The sequence below is a fragment of the Apus apus genome, chromosome 17 (assembly GCF_020740795.1).
Source record: "Apus apus isolate bApuApu2 chromosome 17, bApuApu2.pri.cur, whole genome shotgun sequence".
Lineage (NCBI taxonomy): Eukaryota > Metazoa > Chordata > Aves > Apodiformes > Apodidae > Apus > Apus apus.
Window position 1 is genome coordinate 11,525,642 of NC_067298.1, and position 27,574 is coordinate 11,553,215.

General features: G+C 53.8%; 1 protein-coding gene across 1 annotated transcript; it reads left to right on the top strand.

Moving 5' to 3' along the window:
- Window positions 1-80: 80 nt before the first annotated feature.
- On the top strand, window positions 81-27,334 carry NPLOC4 (NPL4 homolog, ubiquitin recognition factor). The gene is made up of 17 exons (XM_051634806.1): window positions 81-287; window positions 1,366-1,446; window positions 3,624-3,736; window positions 4,212-4,391; window positions 6,817-6,865; window positions 7,642-7,736; window positions 8,837-8,960; window positions 9,548-9,727; window positions 11,329-11,415; window positions 13,016-13,087; window positions 13,786-13,912; window positions 15,828-15,988; window positions 22,532-22,603; window positions 24,237-24,332; window positions 24,632-24,748; window positions 25,571-25,673; window positions 26,086-27,334. The coding sequence occupies exons 1-17, from the start codon at window positions 273-275 to the stop codon at window positions 26,241-26,243; spliced, it is 1,830 nt and encodes a 609-aa protein (XP_051490766.1). The 5' UTR covers window positions 81-272; the 3' UTR covers window positions 26,244-27,334.
- Window positions 27,335-27,574: the final 240 nt, after the last annotated feature.

Here is a 27,574-nt window from a genome sequence, read left to right on the forward strand (position 1 = left end):
AACGAAAGGACGGGGGCGGCGGGAGCCGGAGGGGCCGCTGCGGCAGCGCACCGGGGCAGCGCGGGGGACCGGCGCGGCGGTGGCACCGGGGCGGCGGGGGGCGGCTGCGGCGCTGCACCGCCCCGCCCCGGAACCTCGGGGCGGCGGAACGCGGGCCCCGGGACACCGGGCCCGAACGGCGGCGGCGCAGGGAGCGGGCCGGGGAGGCGGCGGAGCGGAGCGGGCCGGTCAGCGGGCGGCGAGGCGAGCCCCGGGCCCGGGCGGGCAGCGCCATGGCGGAGACCATCGTGAGTGGGGCCTGAGGCGGCGGCCGGGGGGAGGGGCGATGAGGCAGCAGATTCCTGTGGGGCGGCGGGGCCGGGCCGCGCTCAGCCCCGCGGCGGGGCCGGGTCTGGGGCCGGGGCGTCCCGCCGGGAGCGGCTGGCAGCGCAGCGCCCGGGGCCGCGCCGGGCAGACCCCGCAGCGCTGCCTTGGGCCGAATCTCCGTGTTTTCATCCCCAGCAAAGTGCCCTCCTTGGAGCGCCGGGGTTTGGGGACCGTGGCACCGGGGTCCTGCTCCGCCCCGGGCGGGGACGGCTCGGGGGAAGGTGCCCGGTCCCGGCCGGGGTGCGGATATCGCCGGGGAAGGGTCTTATCGGTGCTGTAGAGGCCCCCAGTGCCGCCAGACCGGGATTCCTCCCGGGCGGAGGGTTGGGAGAGTGTAAAGGGGCTCCTGCGAGGTAGCGCGGGGCAGCCCCCGTGCCCCCCCGTGTCCCTTCTCTGCGTTACGTGTCGTCAGGGGAACATGCTCTTCAGAGCCACCTGCGTCACTTCTCTGTCCCCAGCAGCGCCGGGACATTTACCTTTGCCACTTCGCTGCCAGTACCTGCAGAATTGCCCCCCGGGCTTTTTCCCCCCTCAAAAAACCTGCCTGTTTTTCCCATCTCGGGACTCCAGGCTGCTGCTCAGTGTTTCCCGGGAGCAGCCCGAGCCTCGTGGCGCTGCCGGGCTGGAGCACCGTGACGCTGCAGGTGCCCGTCAGCACCAGCTGGGCCGGCGTCCGGGTGCTGGCACTGGGTGAAACACGCCCGTGGAAGCCCTGATTCACCCTCCTGAAAGTTTAATTCCACATCTGAGGTCAGAGCTTGGGCAAGCAAAGCAGCGTTGGGGTTTTTCCCTGTGCCAGCTCCTTCCCCCTGCGCCCGGGGCTGATCCGTCCTGCAGCGTGGAAACACCGGGAGAGGAATTCTTTGCACGCCCCTGTGAAGAGCAGCGTGGAAAGCAGGAGGGGGGAAGCAGGGTGGGCTGGGGAGCCTTGAGGGTGCTATGAGGGCAGGGTGGGCTCTGCCCCCCAGCACTGACGGGGCTGTTCCCTTTCCCCTGCAGATCATCCGGGTGCAGTCGCCAGAAGGGGTGAAGCGAATCACGGCCACGAAGAGAGAAACGGTGGCCACGTTCCTCAAGAAGGTACTTGGGGCCTTCCCTGCTCACCCGTGGGGCTCGGTGGGGCTCCCGTGGGACTTGGGGAGCACCTGTGGCTCATCCAACCCTGTGGCTCTCCCTGCTGGCAGCGGTGAGGAGCAGCATTTCTCATGGAAAACAGGTTTTTTTCTTGCTGTAGCCCAAACCGTTTTGCTGACAGAAAATAGTACAGTTAAAGAAGGAAACTCACTGCACTTTGCAGCTGGAGTTTCCCGGGCTGGGATGTTCCCTGGGGGAGGACAAGTTTTTAGGGAGACACTGACTGACAGTGGCCCAAGAAAGCAGGTTGGTGGCCAAACCTGCTGCAAGAGCCTGGCCCCTCCAGTTGAAGCTCAGCTGGTTGGTTTGCATTTTTAATATCGTTTTAATGTGCTTTTTGTGCTGCTGGTTTTCCAGTGTGGCTTTGGAGAGAGCATGGAAGGGATTAAAGTGAGCTTTTAAGGCAATTTGGGAGCCTCTGGGATCTCCAGGAAAAGGTTTCCAGCCTGGGATGCACAGAAGATGTTGAGGGTTTGGAGCTGCTGGGTTTGGATCTGGCTGGAGCTGGTTCCTTGGTCTGATGGAACTGCTCAGTGTTTAAAGTTTGCTCTTTGTGGGAGAGCAGTTTTCCATTTGCTTCCCCCCTGGAGCTCTGCTGTAACCTGGAATCCTCCCCTTGGGATTTCTTTGTTTGGTAAGAGAAGTACTTTGTGTTCCTGTTGAAGGAGTCCTGTGGGTCAGCTGGGATTCCTTTCCCCACAAGGGGGAACTGGACCCTCTGCTGTCTGTGAGCCATTTGCTTTGTCCAGAGCTTATGCCCAACAATCCCCACCTGCCCAAGTGAAAATCCTGATGGATTTCAGGTCAGAGCCACCTGCTGCCCCCTCTGAGCAGTCCAACCCCGGGAAGAAAAGCCTTGCTTTCAGAATCCCTGGAACCTGAGCAGAACAAGCTGCTGGTTTGCAGGGGCTCATGTTACCTGTGGAACAATCCTGCAGTCGGAACAAAAGCCTCAGCACTCACTGGAGGTGCCTGTTGATCCAGGGAAAACGATCTCCTCGTGCTGAGCTGAGCACAAGGAGCATTTGGGCTTCTTCCCTGGTGCAGGGGTTGCTTGAAAGAGAAAACCAGCACATTTTGCCATGTAAGATCTATGCACATGAACAGCTGTGGATTTTAACGCTGAAACGGGAATCCATGGGGTGGATTTCATATGCAGCTGGATAGCTGAAATGAAAGAGGCATCAAATTGCTGCTTCTGTGCTGGCAATTAACTTAGATCTCCTCCTTGACGAGGAGAAGTTGCTTTATTTTAATCAAAATAAAGGCTATTAACTTAATAATTTAGGAGGAAATTTTTCATCTAGAGAAACTTCTAAATCTTTTAAGTGGCCAAATATGAAAATTTCTATTGGTGTGAAAAGGTGTTTGATTGATTAAGAGTCAAGTGGCCTTAAACTGAGCTGGGGAGAAGGTGAGTGGGGAAAAAAACCTTCCTAGGGACTGAGGGGTGGTTGTTGTGAGGGTGATTTCCTCACAATTGTGGCTGCCCCATCCCTGGCAGTGTTGAAGGGCTGGTTGGATGGGGCCTGGAGCAACCTGGGCTGGTGGGAGGTGGCCCTGTCCATGCAAGGGTTGCATCTGGATGATATTGAAGGTCCCTTCCAACCCAAACGAGTCTGGGATTCTGTGATAATTCCATCAGAAGAAAAGAGGCAAATGGAGGAAAACAAGAACAGCAGGAAGAGTGAAACTCGTGTAGTAGCTGGTAGGGGAGAGTGGAGCAGAGGGCAGGAGATCCTCAGAGGTGAAGATCCAGTCTAATAAATTCTGGTCATAGGAAGGTGGGAATGACTTGGCTGGTGTAAGTTGGAGAGGCTGGAGTGAGAGAACTGGGATCATGGAGAGGAGAGTTTCCCTGCTCTGGTCGTGATGGTGCTCACCTGGATTGAGATAAAATGCTGCCTTTGGGTAGTGTGAGTGAGAGACATGTTGTCTTTACGTTGCTTTTTTTAATTGATTGTTTGTGTCACCAAATGTTTCTGGTTTTCTCTTTGGGGTAAATTCAGCTGAAGTTTTGCAGTTTTATGTTCCCTGAACTTAGTGTTTGCTCTGAGCAGCTTTCTACATCTGACCGGGGGTGTGAGATACCTCAAACCTTGTCATTCTTCTCTCTCTTTCAGGTGGCAAAAGAATTTGGTTTCAGAAATAATGGGTTTTCCGTCTACACCAATAGAAACCGGACAGGAGAGATCACAGCTTCACAAAACAAATCCCTCAACTTGCTGAAAATCAAGTGAGCCCTGACAGGGGGTGCTGGGAGGGGAGTTTCTTGGCTTCTTTCTTGTCTTGCCTTTGTTCCTTGTGGTGAGGCAGCAGCAGGCCTCCCATGTGCTCTCCTAAAGCCTGCAGCAAGCTCCCTCTGCCCTGCTTTTCCTCACACTTTCCTTTTTCTGGGGGGGCTGCAGGTCTGAGGGGGAGGCTGTGAGTCGAGGGACTGTCCAGAGTCCTTTTTCCCTCCTGGATCTGTTGCTTCTCTCCATAGGCTCCTTTCACCTTCATCATTTTCCCTCAGTCATGTCTCCTGTTGAAAAGATTTGCATTTTTTGTGCAGAGCAGCAGGAAGAGGTGGCTGATGGAGGGGCCTGGGGCAGCCAGGCCTGCCAGTCTGTGTGCAGCTGGTGATGAACCACACGTTCTTCTGGGCTCCAGGAGGTCTGTTCCCCAGCAGCAAGCCCTGAGAGCCCTGTGTTGTTTTTCCCCACCCCTAGGCACGGTGATATGCTGTTCCTCTACCCCTCCAGCCCAGCTGGCTCCTCCTCAGAGACCATGGACACCTCTGTCTCCCAGGGCTTGAGGCCTGTGGGGGCCCCCCAGGTGGTGGAGGATGAGATCGACCAGTATCTGATCAAACAGGATGGGAAGATTTACCGAAATCGAGACCAGCAGCTGTGAGTAGGGGTGGGCTTTGTTACTGCTGACACGTCTGGGCCTCACCAGGGCTTGCAAGGTCTTGTCTGAAGGCAGCAGCCAGGAAACCTGCCCTGGGAACTGCCCTCTGAGCCACTGCTCTGTCCCTTCCAAACGTTCACAAGGGAAAACAGCCCTGGCCATTGTCCTGGGAGGTTAAATCGAGCTCTGGTGAAGGAAGGAAGCTGATACCAAAATCCCAGGGTCTTTGCCAGGAAGGACTCATTCAGAGCATCTATTGTTCAGATCAAGGTGACCCCATGCTATGGGACTTGTGATCGTGTATTTTGTGCTCCTAGGACATTTGGGGCTCACTAGATTAGAATGAATACTTTGAATTCTTCCCCAGGATGTCCTGGCAGCTGGTGCTGTGGAGCAGCCCTGGGTTGTGCTCAGCGTGTGCCATATTGCTCCATCAGCAGGGGCCTGCAGCAGCTTCTCTTCCATATGTTCTCCATATGTAGCTCCTTGATGGTTGGATCCCAGGGTGGCAGGGCCAGGTCTCATCTCCCAGGAGAGGCACAGACAGGGCAGCAGCTGGAGCAGCTGCCTCAGTGTCACCCAGCCAGCATCAGGGTCAGGTTTGGTTCCTAAATCATGGGCAGCTCCTCTGGCAGAGCAGAGACCTGAGCTGGGTCAGTGTTTCTGGTTGCTCTGCAGCCTCTTCCTGCTTGGGCAGATCCTGCAGTTGGACTTGATGACCTTATAGGTCTTTTCCAACCTAAATGATTCTGTGGCACAGGCTTGGATCTCTGTCTGCAGCACCTCATTCAGGGGGTCCTAAGCAGGAGCATTTGATGTGTCTTCAGATCCAGCCACTCCTTGTAAAGGAAGAACACAGCAGTGAAGGGAATGAGTGGAGGTATCCAAGGGCAGAGAGGTGGAAGTGGGACTTAGGTCTCTGCCCACTTGGTTTTTGGCTTCCTTTCCATCACATGCATTTCTAACCTTGCTGTGAAACCCGAGAGTCCATTTTGCTCACAGAAACTCAACCAAGTCCAGCTTTGCCAACCCCCTGAGCTGCGAGCAGCTTAGGTAAACAAAGCCGCTTGTATGTTTGGTAGAAGTAATAATGCAATGGTGAGTTAATACTGCTGTAAATCTACACTGATGCCACTAAAATCTCCTCTGTCTGTCTGGCTGGGTTTTATTGCTCATCGTTAACAATGTCCCAGTTGGCTCCTGGCCTGGTGTCTGTCCTGGTTGTTGGTTTGGGGCTGCAAAGTCTCTTCTGAAAGGCCTTGAGTGAAAATTTTAAAGAATTCTCCCTTGAAACAGAACCTCTTGCCCTTCCCCGTTGTCTTCTCTGCCATATGGTTTATCTTTAGTGCTGCAGCAGCAAGGAAGTTTGGAGACAACAGAGCCTTTAGGTGGAAAAATCCTATCTAACCTTTTCAGGCTGGTGATAAATGAGGGAAGTGTCACATTATTGAAACAAAGGCAAAACCCACCACTCCACGGCAGGAACATTGTCTTTCACTAGACCACATTTTTCACCAGAATAAATGAAGGTATTGTTCTTAGCAGGGAGCCAAAACTCAGCAGTGGATATTTATGAGAAAAAGAGTGTGTCTGGGCTTGTTCCTGTGTTTGTGAGTGCAGATCAATCTGAGCAGGAGGGGATGCTGGTGCTGGGCTGGCTGTATTAGCAGCCTTTAGTGGTCCTTGCTGGACATTATCTGCCACTATCCTTTCTTAAAAGCCTTTGCTGCAGCTGGATCCCATCCGTTTTGTCCTCACCAGAGCCAACATCTTTGCTCCTCCCTAGGGCCCTGCCTTTGAAAACTCCCACTGACCTTGTGGTGGGGCAGACGTTGGGGGAATGTTGTTGTTGTTGTTTGGGGTTGTTTCTTTCCAAGACGTCACCACAAAAGGAGATATTTCCCCCTCTGGTAACTTTACCCAGCAGGTTTTTATCTGCCCGCTGAACACATACTTCCCTGTTTGTTCCAGACCATCCTCTAGTGCCTGATAAAGGGGGAATGTTTTAGTTGCCTTTTTGCTCAGCCCCCCGGGCCAGCCCTCTGACGTAGGTTTGAAATCCTTTGCACTGAAACACGACCCCGTTGTGGGGCTGTAAAACTTGAGCAGCCGTGACCTGAGCGGGGCTCACGCGGCTGCTCAGGGAGCAGAGCTGAGGGTCAGACCCACGGGCCTGGGGGGGCTGGGGTGTCTGGTCTTCACCTGGGGCTCTCAGATCGAGCCTGAAGCTGTTGCTGTCTCTTTATGTGAAATGACCTTGTGGGGACCCCTCTGTAACATTCCCGGGTGGGGGGGGGGTGGGGGTTTCTCAGAGCCATGTGAGTGCACAAACCTTGCACACCTCTGGGTCCAGAGGAACTGCTGCAGTTGGGCTTTTCCCTGATTTAGCAGGATTTCACACTGCGGCTCCTTCTCTTCACGCAGGTGTCGCCACGGCCCCCTGGGTAAATGTGTGCACTGTGTCCCACTGGAGGTAAGAGCAACGAGAAGGTGCTCCACAAAGTCACACACCCACTTGGATTCAGTTTTCCAGTTGGAATGCTTTCCCTCAGAGAGCTGCCCAGGTAGGGATGGCAGCTCTGGGTCAGAGGCCTGCTGTGCACTGTCAAAGGTGCAGGCTCCCATCCAGGATCACTGAAGCTACAGGCCTTTGTGACCCTGGTTTGTTTTTTTTTCTGGTTACTGCTTTTGTTTTCTACAGTAATGAATTTAACAGAAAGTGCTTTAGAAAAGCTCCAATATATTCTCTGGATCCTCTCGTTCCACGTATCCCAGCACTTCCCATTTTATCCATGTATTATTCAGGTTGAAGGCAGCTCCAGTGACACCTACAAATGTGCTGGGCTCTGTGATTTACGGCAGGAGGCAGCGATCCCTCAGAAGTCCCTGCCAGCCAGGATGGCAGTTCCCTGCCGTGGGCTGGGAAGTTCTTTGGCCTTGTTTGAGCAGCTGGGCTTTTTGTTTGCCGTTTGATATTGAAAAGGAAAAAAGCACTTTGCCTTTGAGGCTCCTCCTGATTTGTGGAGCCAATCTGTTACAAAAGTAGGAGGTGATAACTGAGCAGGCTGTTGTGGGCCCTGCTGTTCCTGTCACAGGAGGAGCTGCCTGGAAAATGAGCTGAAATCTTCCTGATTGTTTCCACATTGAGAGCGATTGGGGTTGACTCTAGAACATCCATTTGTTCAATGATCAGTGTATGAGCAGACAGGTGCCTGACCTGCCTTTTCTTTCTGTGCTGGTTTTTGGCAGCCTTTCGATGAGGATTATTTAAACCATCTGGAACCCCCTGTGAAGCATATGTCCTTCCATGCCTACATCAGGAAGCTGACCGGAGGGGCTGACAAGTAAGAAAATATCTTGTCTTTAAGGGAATCAAGTTGGACCTGCTTTTTTTTTTCCTTCAAATACCAGTGGAAGTACAGGCAGGTCTCACCAGAGTAGTGTTGTATACAATTATTGAATGGCAAAGTGAGGAGAAAACAGCACAGTAAATAAAAAATAAGATGGGAGGGGGAAAGACAGAGAAAAGAGAAGGCCAGATGGAAGGAAAGAGGTTCCCTAATTACACCAAGCTCTGAGCCTGGGTCTCAAATCTTGTGGAGAGACACTGGGACTGTGCTGGCCTTGGGGAGCTTTTATCCACCAACATCTTTAATTACCTCCAAACGTGAGCAGCACAGAAAGAGGAGGCTGACATTGCTCAGGGCCTGGTTCTGCTCTGTCACATGCTTCCTGTGCTCTTAGGGAAACCCTTTCCTTTCGTGGTGCTGTGGTTCACCACCCTCCAACTGGGAAAGAAGTGGTCCCACCCTGTGGGATGGAGGATGCTGTGGGACACGGTGCTGAGCAGAGCACTGGAAGAAGCATTTCTTCCTGGCACATCTGTGCAGTGAAGGATCTGAAACCCCCTTGGGTGTTGTCAGGGAGCCCACTGTATTGTGAAATGCAGCTCCTTTAAATACATTATGCAGAGGTGTCACCTTCTCTCCCCTATCCCTAAGTGCCATTGGGATTTTCTGATGTCTTTGTGAGATGCAGCTCAAGGCTGCAATGCTTTGATTTGAAGAGAACTTCCCTTTGCAGGAAGCCTTCTGCACATGAAAGGAGCTCTGATTTGCCCTGCCAGTGTCATCTATCACTTCCCACGTGCTGCATAAATTATTTAAGCAGGATCCTATGAGTTTTCTTCTCTGCTCTTGCTCTAATACCTGCTCAGGAGCTGGGCCAGGGGCCTCATGACCTCCGTGGATCAGTGGGCAGCAGAGGTTGCCTGGGGAGAGCAGGAATGGAACATCCTCCCCCAGTGGGACTTTGCTTTGAGATCCTCTGAAGATGCCACCATGTCACCTCTGCCCTGCTTCCTCTGTTATAATTCTAGCCACTTGGGTTTTTTTTGAGAAGCATCTACTGTGCTGACAGCACCCTTCTCTTTTCCTGCTTGCAGGGGGAAATTTGTTGCCCTGGAAAACATCAGCTGCAAGATCAAATCGGGCTGTGAAGGGCACCCTCCTTGGCCAGAAGGCATTTGCACCAAGTGTCAGCCAAGTGCCATCACCCTCAATAGACAGGTGAGACCAAGCTCGTGGGAGCCCTTCTGCTTAAAGCTGAGAAGGGACTTGACTTGGAGAAATGACTTCAAGAGCAGCCAACTTGGAGCAAAAAGCCTTTGTGTATTGGCAGTTGTTGAGGAAATGGCTGCTGAGCTCTTCAGTCCTTGCAGCAAAGGGCTCCAAGGTGGATCTGGTTCAGCAGTTTCCCCTTAATGAGGAGGACATCTGAGCTGGCACCACTAGTGATCAGTCTCCACTCTCTTTCTTCTTGGGATCCAAAAGGCCACCCACTCTTTCCTCTTGTTCCTCATAGATGTCACTGTCTTCAGTTGCAAAGGCTCGTGGGGCAAGGGCCAAGCTCACGGGGTGCTGGGGGTGCTCAGGGCTTCCCCACAGTCCAGCCCGTGGCCAGTTCTGCTGGCTGGGCAGAGGAGCGAAGGCAGCGGAGGGGAGAGGGCGGGAGCATTCCCAGTCCCTGCTCTGGATCCAGAGCTGGAAGGGGCGGCGTGTGTCCCAGGCAGCGGGAGTCTGGGGAAGGAATTGGCGCTGGGCAGAGTGACCGGAGCGAGTGGAGGACGCCCTGACACCTGAACTTTGTCAAACAGAAATACAGGCATGTTGACAACATCATGTTTGAGAACCACACCATTGCAGATCGATTCCTCGACTTCTGGCGGAAGACGGGAAACCAGCACCTGGGGTATCTGTACGGGCGGTACACGGAGCACAAAGACATCCCCCTGGGCATCCGGGCAGAGGTGGCTGCCATCTATGAACCCCCCCAGGTAAAAGCAGGGTGCTGTGGCACCCCAGGGATCAGCAGGGAACACAGGAACACTTGCTGTGTTTGGGAAGCCTCACGCAGTTACTTCTGACTGCAGCTCCATAAGGAAAACAGTCCTGGGAAAAAGATGTTGGGATTTTGTATCTTGAACATCACTGTTGGTTCTTGCCACTGAAAGTGATACTTTTATACTTTATTTTACATTACTCTTTGCTTGGATGATTGAAAATGGTGAGACCCTGGCCCAGGTTGCCCAGGGAAGCTGTGGCTGCCCCATCCCTGGCAGTGTTGAAGGGCAGGTTGGATGGGGCTTGGAGCAGCCTGGGCTGCTGGGAGGTGTCCCTGCCCATGCAGGGGGGTTGGATCTAGATGACCTTGAAGGTCCCTTCCAGCCCACACCATTCCATGATTCTATGATGGAAAGCTAGGGTGACTTTGAAGCCATTTCCCTGTTTCTTTGATTACTGGAATTCCCAGGTTATGGTATGGAAAACAAATAGGGAAAAAGAAAAAAAGTTGCAGCCCGTGCTTCGATTCCTTATCAGCTCTCTGGGATAATTCCAGCAGCTGAATGTAGACAGAGATGAAGCTGCTGCGTGGCTGGAGAGGCCGAGGAGGAGGTTTGAGGAGCAGCCCGGAGTCCCCCCACTAGGGGGGGCCCAGCACCGCGCACAGCGCCCAGCGGGCCGCCCAGCCCCGCCTCCCGGGGAGCCCGAGGGCTGGATTTGGTGTCAGAGCTGAGAATGGAGATGGAAAAGCCACTCTGCCCACAACACAAGGCTCGGCTTGAAGCTGAGTTTGCCTCCTGGCTTCTGCACCGCTGATCAAAGTCACTTTCCTGAGTGCAGACACGATGTGTACAAACATACCACGGTGGGTCATGTGTGTTCACCCTCCTGATGATTTCTGCGGGGTTGCTAGAGTAAAACACATCAGAGATGTCAGTGGAAAAGAACAGTTGGATCTTTGGAGTGTGTGAGTGATAGAGCAGAATTTAAAACCTTTTCTAAATCCTCCCCTTTCTTCCCAGCAGGAGCAGAGCTGAGCCTGCTGCTGTGCAGTGGGGCTGCTCATGTGCTTCTGGTTGGGCACAGTGAAAGCCAGGAAGCTTTTGCTGTCCTGGCAGGGAATCTGCTGTGCTTCTGGACACAGCATCTCCCCACATGAGGCAGCTTGGCCTCTGGAATGCACCCAGATGGAGTCGTGTTTTCCAGAGCGTGGGGGGAAGGCCTGGGCGTGGGCTCTTGGATTCCCTGGATTTCTGCATCTCAAAGATTCAAACCAACAAAACACCAGTACAGAGCTGGCAGGTTGAACCCAGAGCTCTGGAAAAATTAGATCACCTCTTGTCTTTTCCAAAGTGCTGGGGAGCAGCAATGGCCTGTTTGTAAATGCGGAGTCTTTCATTCATAAACCCCGACGTAGTTTGCAAACTGTCCTGATGAGCTCCAGCAGGATGGGGCTGGGAGGAGAGGAGGTCTCCAGGGTGACACTGGTCAGTGGGGAAACCCAGAGCTCTGCTGCCACCCTCTGCCCTGACAATGGTTCAGTGTACCATGGCTTCTCCTACTTTGTCTTTTAGCAAGTGTTTCTTTGCTGCAGATTGGTACACAGAACAGCCTGGAGATCCTGGAAGACCCAAAAGCTGAGGTTGTGGATGAGATCGCCGCAAAGCTGGGACTGAGAAAGGTCAGGATGTTGTTGGATCTTGTGTATCTTTGTGTGGCAGTGAAGAAAGTCCCCAGCAGCTCTCCACAGCTCCAGGGGATTATTCAGGACCGTTTGGGCATACCCGAAATGTCAATTTAGTGTGGGTAGCTCATGATGCTTTTAGGTATGAGAAGCAAAACGAGAGTGTTTTCCTGAGCACAAGTGTCTGGCAGGGCTGTGCTGCTGCAGTCAGCCCTGCTCTGTCATGAATTACTTCAAAGGGAGTAGCAAAGGAGCAGAAACACAATTTTCTCTTTATTTCTGCTCAGATAGGAGGATCTCCCCGGTGAGTGCTAATTTGGCACAGATGTAGCTAGAGTTGCCTTCCAAGTTTGTTCTTCCTTTTGACAGAATTGGTGCTCCACTTCCAGGAGCAGAGGCTCCTGCTTGCTTGGTTTTTGTTGTGTTTTGTTTTTTTATTCTCCTCTGTGGCCTCCTTTATCTTGGTGCTGCTCAGGCAGGTTGGAGAGGGTTAATCTGTAGTTGGGTGTAGAGGTGCAGGTCCCCCAGCAGCTGAGCCTCCCTCCTCTTTTCCCCTTACAGTCTGGCTGGTGGGACCCACTGGTTTGCTGACTCCTCTCAAACCTGTACTGATATTTTCTGGTTTGGGAAATCTCTTGGTATGGTTTGAATGCCAGGAATGAGATGTACACAAACAAGATTTGACTTGCTAAAGAAAACCCAAATCAGAAGAGGCTCAGTACAGCAGACTGTAAACATCTGTGGTGAGGCCTTTTGTTCTCTGAAGATAAGATCTTCAGACTTTTGCCAGTGTCTGAGGCAAAGCTTCTGTGTGTGTGTTATTTATTTCCTTGCTTTTCCTCTGCTCCTCACATCAGGTATTTTTAATCAATGTGACTTAACACGTCACTTGCTGCTTGTTTCAGAGTTTTGCCTGCCTGGGAATCTGAGTCAGCAATTCCTCCTCCTCCAAAGGGTTAAAACTGGGGGAGCTGTTTCCAGCACTGTGTGTGCAAGGCTCAGGCACTGTGTGTGTGTGTGTGTGTACACACACATCCACGCTCCGATGTGCAAACAGTGCAGAAGGCAGGAATGTGTTTTTTGGATCGGAGCAGGCTCTTGATTTGGAATGAATCATACTCCAGTGGGAACATATGAGCTTTATCTTAACTGGTGACTGCGAGCTTCAAAATGAGATCATGTGAGCTGCTTTGTCATCTGCTGGCGCTCCCCGTGCTGCTCTGCTCTGAATGCTCCATAGGAAATGCTTTTTGCTGTGGGTGGGAGGAGGTAACGGCTGAGAGGCCTCTTGCAGCCTCCAGATCTTTCCATGAAAAAATATTCCATAGTGAACATAAAGCTGCAGGTGCCCCTGGCTGGCCAGCTGGCAACGCTGCTCCTGGAAATGGGATTCAAATGAGCCCAGCACAGCTGGGAGAGCCATTTCCTTCAGGCAGCTACAGCAGGGCTGTGCGAGAGCCAAGAACATCTTGTCCTGCTAGGAGAAAATGTATAAGCTCCCTTCTAGTTTGGGTTGTGGTTTTGGTTTTTGTTGTGTTTTGTTTTTTTTTTTTACTGTGTTTCTTAAAGCAGCTTTCTCCATAACGCTTCTTTATAGGTTGGCTGGATATTTACTGATCTGGTCTCTGAAGACACACGGAAGGGGACTGTTCGGTACAGCAGGAACAAGGTGAGGTTCGAGTGTGCAGCTAATTCCAGCTGCTGGTTCTGAGCGTTTGTGTAATCACCCACTCTGTGCCAGCAGAGCACTGAGCCAGGGCAGCTCAGGGCTGGAAGTGACGCTGGAATTCTTGTAAAGTGGGTTTGTTTGGTTTTTTTTCAAAAGCTTCTGAAGGAAAAGAAGCTTGAGGTCAGAGAGCACTGTAAGGGTTGGGAGCCGTTGGGGTGGCGCTCAGAGCTGCCTGCAGCCCCACACCCGCCCTGCTGGAGGACAATGGTGTTTGTGGATTAAGAAAATTCTGTCGAGGGAGGGAGTGGAGTGGTGTGAGGTGCAAACTGAGTGAGCAAAAGTGACTCAGAGGATGTTCCTGTGGGCAGGGCTTTGAGGCCTGAGTCCTCAGTCTTTGGCCTTCTCAGCTTCCTGTAATTGTGAAATCCCTGATATCCCTGTTTGGAAACTGAAACTTTCTTTGAAAAAAAAAAAAGGTGTGTAAAGGTGGGTTGAACCAGAAATTAGAAGAGTCCTGCCAAGAGACTGTCGGGGCTGGAGAGCTGACATGTCACATTCTTTTCCCAGTCTCTGGAGCAGCTTTCCACGAAAGCTTGTTCCACCAGGGTGTTGGTAGTTTTCTTTGGCTGCAGACCAGGGAAATAGGTCTGGGCTACGTCGCGTTGTCCTTTGTATTGACATTGCTGCTCTTCCCTCAGGACACGTATTATCTCAGTGCAGAAGAGTGCATCACAGCTGGGAACTTTCAGAACCAGCAGCCCAACATCTGTCGCCTTTCTCCAGATGGTCATTTTGGATCCAAGTTTGTCACAGTTGTGGCTACAGGTACAAACTGGCCTCAGCTCTTGTGGTTGCACATGAGTTATCTCTTGTTAATAAAAGAAGAAAATACAGCTCTGCCAGAAGTCAGACTTCCTGGTCCCCATCTGTCCAGTTTAACGAGGGGTTTTCCTTGCTCTGTCAAGGAAAATACTTTTCCATTCTTGGTGCTGTCTTCCCTACAATTATTCAGCCTTTCCCTTGCAGGAGACTTCACTGAGGCTCAGACCTGGGACATCTCCCACCCAACCCAGGAAGCATTTTTTGCCCGCAGGCAGGGCAGTCACTGCTGCTCCCTTTTCTGTTCCCTGTCTTGAAGCTCCAAAATTCCCTTGCCTGAAAGTGGCAGTGCAGAACCACAGCAACCTCAAAGTTACTTTGGCTGGTTCAGCATCAAGGAGGGACCTTTCTCTCCCTTGTGTGGCTGTCAGGGAAACCCTGACGTAGGATGCTGTGCTCTTCCATGCATGGAAACCTGGGTTTGGTGTTTGGTTTTTTTGCCTGCCTGAACAAAACAGAGCAGCCAGAAAAATGCTGTGCTTTGTCACCTCTGCTGTGAGCTGTGCTCACTGTGAGTCTCCAGAGGCCCCCTGGGATGGTCTGGGCTGCCAGGGCAGATGTTGGCATGTGCCAGGACAGTCAGAGCCTTAGCAGTTTAATCTGCCCTTCTCCACAGGGTGACACATGTATCCATTTAAAATTCCCCTGGAGCAGATAGGCTGGGTTCTGGGTCTGTTTAACACAATGAAAATAACGCAGGACTTCCAAAGAGCATCCAGTGTGAAAACTGAAAGTGTGATCTTGTGCTGCCTCCTCTGAGCCCGGGTTTTGTAAGCGTTCCCAGAGCCTTTTTGCAGTGAAAACTCTCTTTTTGGTTAACAGACCCGAGGAAGCAGACGCTGCCTCTGCATGCCAGACTGCTCAACACATCCATCTTTCATTAATGATAGATGTCTGTCTCACTCACTTTTTTGTATGTATTTCAGTCTTCTGTTTTTTTAAACAAGGTGTTCTGCTGGGAACACGATGGCCAGCTTTGTTCAGGCCTTCCCCGTGTCTTGGTCTGTGTTTACTTTCTAGGAGTATTTGTTCTGGAGCTGTGAGTGATTGAGGTTAGAGATCAAAGGGTAGAAAACAAATATTTCCTCTTTTCTGTTCCAGATAATTTCATTCTCTTCTGTTAAATCAGCCCATCAGGTTTCTATTTAAATACTTGATTCCTTCCTTTTGTGCTGTATAAATATATTTGGATAGTTTGCATCAACTTTGCCTTTAAATCCTCTACACGGATTAATTCCTATCCCCTCCTGAATTCCTAGGTTTGGAAATAGTAACGTTTTCCTACCATCTGTCTCTATCTTCTCTTTCCAGTTGTATTTTAATGACATATGACCTGATGTTGCTTACATTATGCAAATGAAAGTGCCAAGCATGTGATCTATCAGTGAGCCAGGGTCTTAATTTCTACTTTCCATGTCAGATTTCCACCAAACCATCCATTACAGGCCGAGAAAACACTTTTTAAGCCTGACATTAGGAGGTGACCAACCCTGATTGTGCAGATCAGAGTTCCTTGGAAATCAAACAGGCCCACAGGAGCTGTGTGCCTGGTTTTTGTTTGGAAAGAGAGGAGGTACCTGCAGGGTGATGAGAGGCTGATGCTATCAGGAGCCTCCTCTGAGCTGCTGGCAAAGTGCTGTTGCTGCAGGGGTCTGTCCTGTTAAGCTAGCTGGGAAAAATGTGTGCTAATAAATACACGTAGAGCTTGGAGGGGGGTTCCTGCCTCCAAGCACTTCCCAGGAGTTTACGCGTCGCTGTTAGTGAGACCATCACGTGTAATGCTCTCCGAGTGGTGCCTCTTGGAGTTACAGCAAGCACATGGCTCCCATGGGGGATTTTGAACCAGCCTCTTCTCTTCCAGGTGGTCCCGACAACCAGGTCCACTTCGAGGGCTACCAGGTCTCCAATCAGTGCATGGCTCTGGTCCGGGACGAGTGCTTGCTGCCCTGCCGGGACGCGCCGGAGCTGGGCTACGCCAAGGAGTCCAGCAGTGAGCAGTATGTGCCTGATGTCTTCTACAAGGTAAGGGCTGCCTGCCTGGGCTGGGGAAAGCTGCAGGAAACCAGTGTGCTGGCTTAAGAAGGGATGTCTTTGAGGTCTGGACTGTTTTCAGCAGTCACCACTCGCCATGTGTCTGTGCAGCAATCACAAGGGTTCCGTTTCCTCTCCTAAACTTGCAGTGCAGTAGTAGCCATTGGCTACCCAGCTTCTTGGGGGCTGGACTAGATGATCTCCAGAGGTCCCTTCCAACCCTTAACTTCCTGTGATTCCAAGCGAGGTCTGCAGTAATGCACCAAGAGCTCCTGAACCCACCTGCTCCTCCCTCTTTGCTGGCAGCATTTGCTGGGCTCCTCAGTGCATTTGAATCCCCAGCTGAGTTGAGCTCTCTCCCCTCTACAAGCACAGGATGTCTCCCAGCATAAATGGGGGCAGTGACAGGCCTGCTCCCTTTATGGAAGGGAAGGTGTTCAGAACAGGACCAGGGTGTGTGTGAGCTCTGCTGGTGACCTGCCTGCTCTGGGTCTGGGCAGTTCCTTAGTGACAAGGGGACTGTCCTTATTCCCCTGACAGCTGTTTCTGGAGATCTTCAGGCCTACCCCCTTCTACCTGCAGGGCTGAATTTGAAGCCTGGGGACAGGATCTCTGCAGAGGCTCATGGCACTGCTTCCCAGACATGTGTATCTTGGTGCCCCGTGAGCGAGGACAGAAGAATTAATTAATTAATGACACTGCTTGCCAACTAATTAGCCATCCATCACTCAAATCAGTGATACTATTCTTGTGTCTGCTTTTCACAGCCTGCTCAGCCTGTTCTGAAGCTACCATTAAGGATTTGGGATAAGCAGAGCTCCCTTAATTTTGGGACAACAGGAATGAGCATTTTATGCCTCAGCACCAGGAATTGGGCTGGTCAGCACACTCCTGTGCACTGTGAGCTGGCAAGTGCTGGCCCTGATGAATTGCACTGTCATTCCCCCTCCACCCCTCAGTGCTGAGCTGCTGCCTTGCCTTGACACCACCTGAAAATGAGCAACAGCTCTCAGCTAGATCCAGAGCTTCAGGGGCAAGGTAGATGGAATCTGGGAATCTGTGCCTTATTCCTTGGTGGCTCTTAGGAGCTGATAAGTCAGGTCTGATTCAGATACAGGGGGAGCTCGATTGTGCAAGGGTTGGTTGGCCCTGGCTGTGCAGATGAGATCATCTCCTGGCGTGCTGTGGTCCCACTCCGGAGGATCCCGTGCTGTGCCACAGCCAGGGTGCAGCCTTGCAGGAGGTCCCATGGGTCTGTGTCCCACATGTGGGCCACCCTGGGTGTTTGGAGGAGCAGGAAGGCAGCAGTTGTTCCCATAAGGTCTTCGCTCCCATCCGTAATCTGGAGCAGGGAGATAAACACAATGTGAACTGATGGCTCCAGCCTTCCATGGAAATTTCCATGAGCCACTGATTCACTGGGTCAGGCTGCAGCTTATTTCATATGTTTTATAACTTCTCTCTGTAATTGGCTTTTTCATGATGTGCTCAAGGAAGGCTGGAGGACTGCTCTGGCGGGTGGGATTGTCCTTCAGCCTTCAACGTGTTTGGCCGTAGGATCTCTTAATTTTTTTGGAATGTTCTTAGATCAATGGAAAGCTTAGTCACTCCTGGCTTTGAAAACCTTTGGGGTCTAATTAAATGTGTGAGGCTTGAGGTCAGAGACACTACCTCATAGTTACTGGGTTGGTGACAACAATGGTGTCAAAGCCTTGGTTAAATGCAGGATGAGGAGCAGGAGCCCTGTGCTTGGCCCTGTGGCACAGGACAGCAGGCTCCTGCTCCCCCTTTCTCTGCTGCAGCTGCAGGAGCTGAGGAGCTTGGCCCCAGCCCTCGATATGGGGGTTTCCCTCTGTGCTGTCCCCCCAGTAGTTTTGGGTAGAAAACTGCACTTTTGAGCAGTCGCTGCATTTTGTGTGGGACTGAGAAACCATCACTGGTAGAGAAAAAAGTCTATGTATGTATTTCTATGGAATATACAAGTGCTCATTTGAAAAGCCCTTGAGGATGAAAGGAGCTATACAAATTTATTCTAATTGGATGGGAACCAGAAGGCCAATGTTTGTGCAGTGTGGAGGTATTTATAGAACAATTATGCACCCAGATGCAAGGCAGAATCAATGAAACTCTCCTGTCTGCAGCAGGGGAAGGCAGTGGGTTCACCTTGTGCTCTGGGAGCAGGAGAAGGTGCTGCTGTTTGCATCTGCAGTGAAGGGAAAGCCAACAACTGCACTTCAGTCATGTTGCTCAGCCTGCCCCGTGCCTGCCCTGCCAGGGGAGGGTGTTACTGCGGCCACGACTGCTCAGAAATGCATCTGGATGGCTGGTGCTGCAGGTGCAGGAGGGGTGTGAAGACCCGTGCTGCAGGCAGGAGAGGAATCACAGAATCATAAAAGGGCTCTCTTTGGTCATCCAGCTGGATTTCCATGGTTTGCACCACACTTTGTGTGAGTGGAGGTGGGAGCAGGGGCTGCCCCGTCCCCTGGGGCTGCAGCTGATCCTGCCCAAGCATGACCCACCTCGCAGTGTGTTAGCAGAGATGGGCTTTTCTTCCTCAGAACTGGGAAAGCCAATGGCACCAGTGATGTCCTGCCTCGGGAGGTTGGGCGTTTTCCTCAGCCTTGTGATTTCTGTATTTCTTTACCATTCTCTTTACGTTGGCCCCTGGCCCTGCAGAGGACCCACCCCGCTGGAGCTGGCGGGGCGCGCGTCCCGCCTGCACCGCGGCTTTCCTGGCTGGGGAAGGCTGGAGCTCTGCTCCTAACGTGAAAGTCGAGGGCTTTGGGGACCATGAGTACAAGTTCCTTTGCTCCGAGTCGTCTTTCCAGGTAGGATTAGCCAGAAGAAGGAAAACATCCCCCTTGGCCTCCCGGGCTGCCGTGGGGCGTCTCAGCGCTGTTTCCAACGCAAACGTTGCGCAACGCGGAGACGCTGCTCGGGGTGTTCAGTGCAGCGAAACTCATGAAGGAGTCGCTCTTGTCCAGACACAGACACAGGGAGGAACTGCTCTCTGTGAGTGAAGGCAGCAGCATTGCAATGGCCACTGCACCCTGTTTCTTGGTTGTGTGAGAAAGAGCCCAGTTGAATGGTACATAGAGTCACTTCCCCTTCTTATCTTGTGCCCGTGAGAAGCTTCCTCCTTTGTCCATTTGGTTCTAGAAAATAACCATATTGATTTTGATTTCACCAAGGATGTACCTTCCAACCCATGGGGTGATTTTTCAGAGCTGCAGTTGCTCACAGCTGGTGCTCAGTGCCCCAGTGATCCCTGTCCTCTTGCTCCCAGCTCCCTGTGGTCATTCCACCAAGCCCATAACTCTGCATTGCCCAACTCTGCTCCCTGCAGACCCACGTGCTCTGCTCCACCCTCAGCTTCACGGGCACCTCATCCTCCCTCCAGATGGGGGACCGAGTTTGCTGTGTTTTACAGACCCTTGGAAACACTTGAATAATTGGATTTGGGGCCTGGCTGGCTTTGTCTCTCATCACAGGTATTTATGTCGGCTCAGTGCAAACGTGGAGATGTCATCTGTGCAATGAATTGCATTTCACAGCTGCCCTTATATCCCCCAGAGATTTTGGGATGGTGTAAGCCCTTCATAGTGGCACTGCTGTTGGGAAAGAGCCTTTTGCCCTCATAAAACAGCACATGCAGGATCCTGCAATGGCTGAGACAGTGTCTGAGCCTTGGCCTGTCTGCTGTGATGGGAGGTCCCACCAGCCCTGGGAGAGCCCCGAGCCAGGACACTGCTTTGGTTAGAGCCAAGGGGACCTCTGAGCCAGGCTGTCCCCAGTGTGCCATGTGCTGATTCTACCCGTTCCCTCAAATCCTCCTTCCCAGGGAAAACACAGTGTCCAGGCTGCAGGGAGGCTGCTGTGGGGAGCTGTCACTAACAGCCAAGGACTTCCCCTGGCTGGCCTCCTCCCAACAGGCTGTGTTGGGCTGGAAAAGCTGCCTTAGCCTTGAATGTCCCAGCTGGTCCAGGGAGGAGGATGTGTGGTCAGCTCACAAGGAGCCTCCTGAGAAGGGTTTCAACTCTCACTGACCTATCGCTCGCTCTTAGGAAAGTCACCTCGTTTCTGTGCATCAGCTGCTCTCTGCCAGGGCAGGACTGCCCGGGACAGCGCTGGGAATAGGCAGAGGGAAATCTGGAGCCTCCCTCCTGGCTGGCACCTCCCAGGCTCCTCACTTGGCTGCTCCCATCACCCTCATCTCAGCCATCCTGAAGCCTCACAGGTGCCTCTCCCACCGCCAGGTGTGCGCAGCCCGGCCGTGATCCCTGCGGGATCATCCAGCCTTTTCCCTGTTTGACCCCGTCCTCTTGCAGCTCCTGCCTCCAAAGGGCTGTCAGAAAGGCTCTAAAGTGCAGTGCCTGATGCAATCTCCAGTTTGCTCCTGTCCTGTCCAAATCTTGATTCATTGTCCAAATCCTCCAGGCCTTGCTGCTGGATTTTTGTCCAGGAGCCAAATATTTGTGCCTCCATTAACCCCTTCCTGGCCTCCCTTTGGAGCTGTTGCTGCAGCACGTGGGCGTCCGTGGCTTTGGGGGGGTCTCGAGCTCTGAAGCTGCAGGAATAACATGCTGAGAGGCCCCAACCACTGCCAAGCTGGGGATGAAGATGTCTTTCTCCCAGCTTAACGTTTGTTAAGGACTTTAAAATATAATTGCCTAATAAAAATGGTGTGTAGGGCTTGGAGAAGAGTGCTGGCATTGGAGGAGGGGCTTTTCTCTCTGGGGAGGGGTAGGATCTGGACAGGGCCTTGGCTCAGGGGGGTTCCAGTTGGGTAGTACCAGTCTAGTGTGTGTCTTGAGGGCCTCAGTAGCCTGACATTTTAAAAAAAAAAAAAAAGGCATTTAGCATGGAAATCCCCAGAGGCGGAGATTAAAGCGAACAGGTGCTGGAAAAATGTTTCTGCATATTAGAACTTAATTAGATTTGAAAATGAATTCCAGATGGGCTAATTACGTGTGAGTTGTTGCAGGTTCTTTCTTGCAGGGGCAGGATTGTGTTTGGGAAGCTGATTCGGTCTGATTGGATTTGATTCCTGACTCTTGTCGTATCACCGAGATCTAGCAGCAGGTTAGCTTTGTGTCCTGTGATCTCCCCAAAAAGGCTCCACGTCTCCTCCTGCTCCTGTCAGAGCCAGAGAGATCTAAGGCCACGAGCCACCAGGCTCGTTGCTGAAATAACCACAGGGCCAACAACCTGTCATGTTCAAGGAGAGCAGATCCTTATCGGAATTGCTTTTAAAAGGAGCTTCAAAGGCTAGAAGGTAGATTTTTTATTTTTTTTTTGTTACAAAGGGAATGGTTCCTGGGGCCAGAGGATGCCTGGGGAGGGGGCTCAGGAAGGGGGGCTGTTGCCTGCAGGGGAGCAGCGTGCTGGAGCCTGCTGGGGTGATGTCCGTCTGGGAGCGCTGAGCATGAGAGCTCTGCTGTGTAAACACCAGGGCAACCCAGACAGGCTGGTAGTGGGGAGTGTTGTGCTCTGTGCTCCAGGAGGAACCACGGCTTGGGAGAGGAGGCTGGCAGCCCTGGGCAGCTCGTCCTGAGGCTGCCTCAGCCCAAGGAATGCTGCTCAAAACCCCCCGGGGGTCACGGCCTGTCACCAAGGTCCCCCAAAGCCACTGAGGTGTCAGGGTGATGGTGCCACTGGTGTGTGGTGGCTCTGGATCTGCCTCCAGCCACTGGGAGTGCTGAGAGCTCTGGGAATGTAAACTTCAGTGTAAGGTCCCTGATTGGAAATTATGGGCGTGTGATTTATATGGGGCTCCATGAATGATTTATAACATGTTAAGTGATGATTTAGGTAGAAAACACAACCCCCTCTTACAGAATCTTTAATGAAAAGTGTCAGTTCTCATGAATTTATTCCTGAAGCTGTGTTTGAACTCGGCGTGTTTGACATAAATCAAGTCTAATTGTCATTTCATGATTAATGAACATATGCTGGCCGTTTTTCTCCATAATTAAACTTTACGTTCAATTCGTCTGGCGAAGCAAAACAAGTTGATGCGTCGTGAGACACGGCTCTGCAGGTCGGGGGATGAGGAAGGGCCTGGATTCCCAATTCCCAGGGAAGAGCTGGATCAGAGACTTGTGGCGAGTTTTGCAGTAAGTCAGGTTTGCTTGGCTGAGGAAGCAGATGCAGCGTTCATTGTCCCTCCCTTTTCAGACAGTCCCTGCTCCTTAAATGGCATTTACACTTCTTAGATGGTGCCAGGATCCTCTCTGGTGGTGGTGACTGAGGCAAACAAGACCAAGGTGGCTTGTGACCACATGATATCTTGGCTCACAAGGGAATCCAGGGCCTGGAGTGTGGACTTATGGAGATCTCCAGCCCCTGAGGAGCTGCTGGGAATTGGGCAGCTCTGCAGCACCCAGCCACGCACCAGCAGGTTCTTTTCCACACCCTCAGCGATCTGCCAGAGCTGAGGATCCCCGCGCTCCTGCCTGGGTGTCTCCAGGGCTGGATCCCTTAGGCTTCACACTGCTTCCAGACTGAGGAACAATAAGACTCTTCTTCTTTCAGGACATAGACAAGTTTGGCAACGAGATCACGCAGCTGGCTCGCCCGCTCCCGGTTGAGTACCTCATCATAGACGTAAGTGCTCCTTGTCCTTGGCTTCTTGCAGCAGGAGATGGTCTGGGCGGAGTGAGGCTCTTAACCCACCTCTCAGATTTGCCCTGGAGGTGATTGACAGGATGGATTTTTCTTCCTTTCTCCCCTCCCCTGCCAGGCATTTCTAGTGCAGCGGCTGCAGAGTCGCTGCTGCCCTCCTGGGGATGGGTGCAGTGCCAGGGAACTCGGAGGTGCTGCCTGGTGCCTTATCCCAGCTCCCAGCTGGCAGGGGAGCAGCCAGCCCCACGGATACGTGTGCCGGGCACCACCTCACAGGCAGCTAATTAGTGAGCTCCAGTTGTCTGTCTCTTAGCAGCAATTAAGAATCCAGCTCCTTTCAGTGACTCAGCAGCCCAGGTTGTACAGAAATGCCTTTTCCTGGGGGAGGGAGCTGAGGCTCCAGCACAGCTTGGCTTGGCTGGGCTGTGCCTGCCCGTGAGCCAGCGCTGCCAGGCACCGGGGCACGGCTCTGCCCTCTGGCAGGAAACTGTGACGGTGTGGCAGGCAGGAGAGCAAATAATTTGGATGACAGATGATATTGCTGGAGTTAGAGATGGTGCCAACAACGATTAAATCCACCCGGAGCAACTGGTCTGGTCCAGCTGCCCCTGGCACAGGCAGTGTCCCGCGGGCATGGGGGAGCTGGCAGCCAGGAGGCTTCCACTGCCTCGTCCCTCTTCCCCCTTCACTATCTGCTCTGTCTGTCACTTATCAGATGCTGGGACGTGTGACAGAGCCACATCATGTCTGGGACAAGGGGCCCATTGTGTGGGGCCCTCAGACACCCCATGCCAGTCAGCAGCTCCACAGCATATTTATTACTCAAGGAGTAAAGGCATCTGTTTCTGGGCTACCTGGGGTGTAATTAAGATGAAAACAGATTGATGGAACATGCACTTAGGAGCAGTCTGTAAAGCTGCATTTCTGAAGCATCTTGTTTTGTCCCTCTTGAAAAAAAAAAAAAAAAAAGTTATTCCAGTCAATACTGACAGGTCTTTCTGCATCTCTGCTGACAAAGGGCCTCACCAACAGGGCCCACCAGTCAGTGCCTGACACCAAAGCTGGGAGTCAGGACTGGTTTAAATGCCAGCAGGTGGCCCAGGGACCAGCTTGTGAGCTGCATAAGATGGTGCAGTGTTGTGTTACCCCATTCTCATTCCTCTGGCTCAGGGTGCAGGGAGGGGGCAGTGTTAGTGCACCCAGAGCACAGGGTGACTTTGCTTCATGAAGGGCAAAGGTGTTTCCTGGGCACCTGAGCAGTGCCCTGGTACCCCATGGCCAGGCATGGGGGCCACGCTCTCCCCACCCACCCCTGGGTGTTAAGGTGACCCCCAGGGTGACATCCCTGGGAGCTGCTGCATCCCGATGACTGTGGAGAGAGGGCTGCTGTGCTCCAGCTTTGTTAGAAGCGATTCCCAGGAGTTAAGGTGTGCTGATGGGAATGTCTGTGTCAATGCCAGCAGCCCTCAGACCTGCTCTGGTTGTTTCTCTCCCTCCCTGGCCAAGCTCTAACCTGCAGCCGTGGCTGCTCTTGGCTCTCAGGGGCCTTGCTTCCCCTTTCCCACTTGCCTCTCCCACTGCCAGTGGCTCTGATCGGCCTTTCTTGGATCTTTAGATTACTACGACTTTCCCCAAGGATCCAGTCTACACGTTTTCTATTTCTCAAAATCCATTCCCCATCGAGAACCGCGACGTGCTGGGAGAGACTCAGGTAAGGAGCCCACAGGCCCCAGCTCAGTATTCCCAGGGGCTGGGATCTGCTCGGTGGGCACTGGGAGTGGTCAGGTGCTTGGAACTCGTGTGGGCCCAAAGATCCTTTTCCTTGGAAGTTGCTGGCTGCAGCATGGCCAGCCAGCCTGGGAGCTGGTTTCAGGAGGGTCTCTGCACACCACAGCCAATGCCCAAAAGAGATGGGAATGTTACGGGGTCTGTTGGTGGGTCTGAATAAGGAAAATAAATTTACCATGAAGGGGGAAGTGACTTCTCTTTATTACTTTCCCCTCTCTGCAGGACTTCCACAGCTTGGCCACGTACCTGTCCCAAAATACTTCCTCTGTTTTCCTAGACATCATTTCCGATTTCCACCTGCTCCTCTTCCTGGTCACAAACGAGGTCATGCCTCTGCGGGTACGTGATGGGGAGGAAGGGGAGCTCTTGGTGGGGTGGAGGTGACTGACCCAGGCTGCCGCCCCCGGCGTGTCCCCCAGCTGGCTGTGGTGCAGGGCAGGCTGTGCAGCTGGCCCCAAGGCCTCTTCTTCCAGGCTGAGCTGTTGGGAAAAGGTTTAAAAAGCGAAACCCAAGCCCCCTGGCTAGAGCAGGAGCTCCCAACACGCTGCTTGGAGCAGTGAGGGGGGGGGTGGTCAGACACTGCCAACTTGGCTGCGACTCCAGAGCTGGGAAACATTTTGTAGAATATCTGAGAACCAGAAATTCCTGTTGTAACGATAAGGAGATCAGAGCCTCCAGGCCTCAGCGACCCCTTCCTGGCTGTGCTGCTCTTGGCCGGGCACGGGGGCTTGGCAGCTGCTGGTTCCCATCTGCCGGGGCCAGCGGAAGGGCCGCGTGTTTGGGAGAGGCTTGGAGGGTGCTGAGGAACACGCATGTGCAGGGTGGCTGGGCTGACCCTGGGCGGCTGGAGATCAGGCTGGAGCTGCTGGCAGGGCTGGGACAGGACACCAGAGAGCTCCAGCAATGGGGGCTGGCACTGCCAGCATGGCACGGGGCAGCCGTGGGTGATAAGCTGCTCCATGCAGAGGGAGGGGAAGTTTTGGGATATGTTGGGGATAAACTGCATGTTGGTCCCTGTCCAGGAGCCTCACTGGGGGAAATCAAAGGGGGAAGTGGCTGCAACTCGGAGTGCTGTGTTGCTGTGGCTGGTGGAGGAGGGCAGGGAGGCAATTCCCTGGGCACCAGAGTGTCCAGTGCTGATTTCTCTTTTCTGGCTTCCAGGACAGCATCAGCTTGTTGCTGGAAGCCGTGAGGACCAAGAATGAGGAGCTAGCACAGACCTGGAAAAAATCAGAGCAGTGGGCCACCATTGAGCAGCTCTGCAGTAAGAGAGGGGGTCACTCTGGGGAGCAGTCACTCTGGGGGAGGGGTCCATTGTCCCTCATCCTTTGGGCCAGGGCTGGGCAGAGATGGCTGGTGGCCACACGGTGCTGCTCTCAAGCCACCGGGGAGGCCACTGGAGGCTTGGGTAGGAGAAAAGCTGTTCCGTGTCCTGAGCAGTCCCCACTGCACTGAGCAGGGAGTGGGGCAGGGGGGCTGCAGTGTGAGATCTGTAGTGCTCAGCTGCGGGTACCAAGATCTGCCACCACTGGGGAGCACCCCAGGGGGGCTGGCCTTGGAGGAGAAGGCAGCACCTCAGGTGGATCAGGACAGAGAACATGGTCTGGGTTGAGGTGAGGACCTGCCTGGTCCCAGCAGGTCCCCCTGGCTCTGACCAGGCTCTCTCTCTCTCACAGGCACAGTCGGTGTCCAGATCTCAGGACTCCAGGAGTACGGTGCCATGGGCAGCTCGACACACGCGGTCTCGGCGGCCATGTGGGCCTGCCAGCACTGCACCTTCATGAACCAGCCAGGCACCGACCACTGCGAGATGTGCAGCCTGCCCCGGACCTAGCCCGGCTGACTCCAATACAGAGCAAACCCTCGAGCAGCAGGAGTGGTGCTTGTCCCTTCCCCCTCCTCCCTTCAGCTTCCTGCCATCGGGCCCCCCTGCCAGGCTGTGGAGCCGGGCAGGGGAGGCTCCAGCCCTCCCCAGTTCCTCCTCGCTCCCTTTCAGGGCAGCCCCGTAGTCGCCGCAGGAGCTGAGTGGCATTATTGTGATGCTGGCCCCTGGCTTGGGAAACCAAGGCTTAACTTGAGGGGCCAGGCTGCCCTCTCGCCACCCCCAGGCAGCTCCTGGGCGAGCATGTGGATCTCGAGGGCGTTGCAGGCAGCCAGGACCCCTCCTCCCTGCCCAAAGCAGCCTCTCAGGACAGCAGAGGTGCCGGGGAGGCTGTGGCATCTCCCTGCCCGCAGCTTTGCTCCCCTTTCCCTGCCCAGCCTCAGGTGCTGACAGCTTCCGTGCTCAGGGGCTGGGACACGTGGCTCTTCCCAGACAGCAGGTCTGCCAGGCCCCGTGTGCTGGCAGCGCTCCCGGCGCAGGACGGGCCCCCTTGGCACCGGGCAGGGGGTGGGCACATGCCAGCCCTGGGCCTGGCACCCACCCACACTTGCTGCCTCTCGTGCAGCAGAGATGCTTTGGCACCCAGCTGTGTGTGCCAGGGCAGGGGGGCTCAGACCTTCCCCCATGCCCAAGACCCTCCTGAGTGCATCCTCCCTGCTGCAGGGCTGGGGGTCTGGCCACGCTCCTGCCACTCGCTCTCCCCTTGAGACCCCGGCCGGGGGCTGCCCCGAGCCAGGCCGGTGCTCGCTGTGCCGTGGGGGCTCAGCCCTCATCTCACGGGGCCTCTGCCCCCTCCTGGAGCCCCCCTGCCCTGGCACTGTGGGTTCTGGCCTTAGTTAAATCCCTGGAAGGCCATTTCCAGCTCCTGGCCAGCTCATCTCGCCGGTGTTCCCGGAGCAGCCGCCCGGCCCTGCCGCGGGGCCCACGGGCTGCGTTTTGCTTTTCCCCTGGGTTTGTGGGTGCTGGGGGCTGCGGTGGTGCGTGGTGCCTGACCCGGGCGCAGGGTCTGCGAGTAACATTGAATAAAAGCACCCGTAACGAGAGCCGGCGCTGTGCCTGCTGTGCTGTCACCCGCCGGCTGCCGGGACGCTGTCCCGGTGAGCCCGGGGGGAGCCCGTGCCTCGTGGCCGGGCACTCGGTCTGTTTGCAATCAGAGCCGCGTGTGGCCGGGCCCGGCGCCAGAGCAGCGCCTTGAAAAGGAAAAGCAGGAGCCGCAGCGGAGCCAGAGCCGGGGGAGCCGAGCCCGGCGAGAGGCCGCCCGGTCCGCACCGCTGCGAGGTAGG